General features: G+C 53.5%; 1 protein-coding gene across 1 annotated transcript; it reads right to left on the bottom strand.

Moving 5' to 3' along the window:
• Positions 1-235: 235 nt before the first annotated feature.
• Positions 236-2,097, bottom strand: LOC123416178. The gene has a single exon (XM_045106783.1). The coding sequence runs from the start codon at positions 1,408-1,410 to the stop codon at positions 343-345; it is 1,068 nt and encodes a 355-aa protein (XP_044962718.1). The 5' UTR covers positions 1,411-2,097; the 3' UTR covers positions 236-342.
• Between the last annotated feature and the right edge of the window lie 1,702 nt (positions 2,098-3,799).

Raw genomic sequence — 3,799 nt, 5'->3', positions numbered from 1 at the left:
ACGTATCACCGGGCCAACTCGACTGATCTGTTAGCCTGCCGTGAAGCAAACTTTTCGATCGTAAATTTTTATTTTTTATGGCGTTCGACTCGACAGAAATTTGTTTTTGATATAATGGTTCGTTTATATATGCTCCTAACAACATTGTGCTTTCATTGTTTGGAACTCTGGATATTTTGTGCCCAATAACTACTAAAATTCCAAGCCTTTTTTTTCGTTTTTTTAGTGACAAAGATTTACGAAAATTCCAAGCAACTATTAAAACTGGCATATCCGGCATATAAGAACGTAATCTACATACATACAGCAACTGCTTGCGTTCGAGGCGACGTAGTCACTAATTTACGGCCTCGCGTGGCGGCCGGGGTGTTCCTCCCGGCCGCGTCGGGGCGGCGGCAGGTTGACATGGTCGAACCACACCTGGCGGAAGACCTTGACGATGCAGTCGTGGTGCTCGTCGGCGTTGAGTGCGAGGTAGCACGCCAGCAGCCGCTCCAGCTCCTCCGGCCGGGCGTCGGTCCCTCCGCTGCTCGCGATCATCTCCGACATGGACTCCCGGAACGCCCGCTGCGGGTCCCGCGTCCGCCGCACCACGGCGAGGCTCTCCAGCTCCGGCGCCGACCGCCGTGGCGACCGGACCTTCACCCTCAGCGTCACCTTTCCGGAGAACGAGGACCTCCGGCCGCCGCTGAGGCTGCGGCGGTGCCGGCGGCCACGGTGCCGACGCCTCTGCCGTGCTCCCCCGCCGTCCGTGTCCGACGGTGCCGCGGCTGATGCCGTCTGTGGTGGAGGCGCTGGCTGCGCTGGGGAGCCGGCGAGGGAGAAGGGGATGTGTTTGCCGAGCGGCGCCTGGAGGTCACGGTCGCCGCCGACGGAGCAGTGGCGCCGGGGTCTGCAGTGCCGGCGCGCGGCGACAGCGTCGGCGTCGGCGTTGTCGTTGCCAACAGAGAGCCGCCGCGGGACGACTTCTTCGGTGGCGACAACGGCGACGGGAGAGCGATGATGGCCGCGCGCGGCGACGGCGTCGGCGTTGTCGTTGCCATTGCCAACAAAGAGTCGCCGCGGTACAACTTGAGAGGTGGCAGCGGGAGAGCGACGTGGCGAGCTGCGCCGGCCCACCCGCGCGATCGCCACCTTAGCCGGGGTGGTGCGCTCGCGGAGGCACGACGAGAAGGCCGGGGCGGCGCGCTCCTCGTGCGTGGACACGAGCGCGTGCTTGGGGGTGGTGCCACTGCCAACCTTGGTGGCCGCCCTGAGCTTGGAGTTGGAGGCGAGCTTGGCGAGCCACGAGAGCGGCGAGAAGGAGAAGGCCTTGCTCTTGGCACTGCCCTTGCGCTCGCCGGCCTCGCCTCCTTGCTCCGGCGCGCACGGCGACGTCCCGTGCTGCTGTTTCTTGCTTCCCCATCTCATGGCTCCTGCAACTTCGAGTCGAGGTCTTGGTGTCAGTCTCTGTGCTCTGAGTGTGCGAGCTTGCAGTTTCAGTGGGGCGGGAGACGGCTTAAAGCGTGCAACTTGTTGTTGCCACGCCGTACACACGCCGGCACTAGCTAGAAGGCGATGTCGGAGAATGGAAAGCGAGGGAGCGCCGGCACGGGCAGGAGACAGGCATGATCTGAACTCTGCCCGGCGCTAATTATGCCTGTCGTGTGTTGTGTGCGTGCATGCAGCATGGGTTTTCGAAACCCCCTGGCGGCAGTCAGGCAGGCATGAGGAGCTGAGAATTCATAGGCCCCATGCGTTGATACGCTCACGCACACTCATGATTCGTCAATACCACTGCTCCTACTGTTGGCAGAGCAGAGGGAGCAGACAAAAGCAGAGGAGAAAGTGTGGACTGATGGCTGAAACTGAAAACAAAGCAAGGTCTTTGGGTTGGCTTGCTACGTGCTGCTTTTGCTTTCTCTGCCTCGTCCTCGTCCTGCTTTGCTTATGTTCGTTGGCCGTTTGAACAAAAGCGCCGCCGTTTTTGCCCATTGCCATTCTTCCACTGCTGCCAAGAAGAAACAGGCGGTGCAGTTTTTTTCTACTACACCTTCCTCTTTTCCACTCCTGCCAGGAAAAACATGCTTGTGCCATGTAAAAGAAGTTCAGATTCCAACTGAGAGCATCTCCAACAGCCACGCTACGCGCCAAAAAATGCATTTGCCGCGCGCGCTTCGACTGTTTTAGCGCGGGGATAGACGCCGGCTCCAACAGCCGCGCTATAATGGAGCGCGCGCGCGCCGCTCCAGCGGTGCCCAAAAATGCAGCGCGCGCAGCAAGCACAAAAAACGTATAATTTCAAAAAATAGGAGAAAAAACATCAAACAAACAAAATAAATCAACAATAAATAGTTATTACAACTCAAACAAATAGTTTATCGTTCAGTACAACAAATACAATAAACACAACCAATAGTTCATGAACAATACAATACAAATAATGCAATCAAATCATGCTCTTTGTCATCCATGCCATGCCCACCACTCTTCAATCAGATCCTTCTGAAGATCATTGTGCGTTGCGGGACGCCAAATGGCATGATAGGAGGCAACAAAACGGGCTACCCTTTCAGCCCTCCGTCGCACTCGCACGGGATGTTCCAAGAGCTCATACTGTGAGTAGTCTAAATCTTGACCACGCTCATTCTCGATGATCATGTTGTGCATGATCACACAAGCGTGCATGATGTACCAAAGCATTTTTTGATCCCAAAATCTAGCCGGTCCTCTCACAATAGCAAATTGGGCTTGCAAAATCCCAAATGCTCTCTCCACATCTTTTCTAGCAGCCGCCTGAGCATTGTGGAAATCAAGATTTTTCTTACCTTCTGGCTTTTTCAACGGCTTCACGAAGGTTTGCCACTTTGGATAGATGCCATCCGCTAGATAATAGCCATAGTTGTACGTATGGCTATTTGCTACAAACTGCACCGGTGGTAACTCACCATTCGCAATCTTATTCATCAGCAGTGACCGGTTGACAACATTGATGTCATTCAAAGATCCAGGCATTTCAAAGAATGCATGCCAAATCCAAGTCTCCTGATCGGCCACCGCTTCAAGGATTATAGTGAAACCCTTTTTTTGGCCGTGGAATTGTCCATGCCATGCCTTTGGACAATTCTTCCAACTCCAATGCATGCAATCTATTGAGCCAAGCATGTCAGGAAAGCCGCGAGATTTGTTCATCGCCAATAGCCTTGCGGCGTCTTCAGCAGTGGGAGATCTCAAATACTCCTCGCCAAACACTTGCACAATTCCCACTGCAAAGCGCTTGACACACATGATGGCTTGGCTCTCACCCATAGCCAAGTGATCATCAACTAGATCGGCCGGGATACCGTATGCCAACATACGCAAAGCGGCTGTCACCTTCAGAAAGGTGCTATGCCCGAGCTCTCCGGCGGCATTCCTCCTTTGCTGGAAAAACCGGTCATGGCTCGCTAGTTTCTCTGCAATGCGCTTGAACAAGTCTGTGCTCATCCTAAACCGGCGACGAAAATACGACTCCGGGTATGTGGGATTCTCCACGAAATAGTTCTTCATCAATCTGTTATGGGCATCAATCCTATCTCTCCAAATTTTATCCCGACCCATAACCGAACCACCGTGCTTCGGTTTTTTATTGATATGCATAGCTATGATCATTGCAAGATCCTCCTCCTCTTCCATATCAAATTCTTCTTCGGAAGAATCATACGACGAACTCATTTACAATGTTCAATACTATACTATCAAAACTACAATTCAAAACATGCATCAAATTCATAGTTTGGAGCAATACATACCTTGTAGGCGTTTCGTCGAACACCTTGCG

This window comes from Hordeum vulgare, chromosome 1H (assembly GCF_904849725.1).
Source record: "Hordeum vulgare subsp. vulgare chromosome 1H, MorexV3_pseudomolecules_assembly, whole genome shotgun sequence".
Classification (NCBI taxonomy): domain Eukaryota; kingdom Viridiplantae; phylum Streptophyta; class Magnoliopsida; order Poales; family Poaceae; genus Hordeum; species Hordeum vulgare.
Note: the sequence above shows the minus strand (reverse complement) of the source record. Positions and strands in the feature narration are given on the sequence as shown.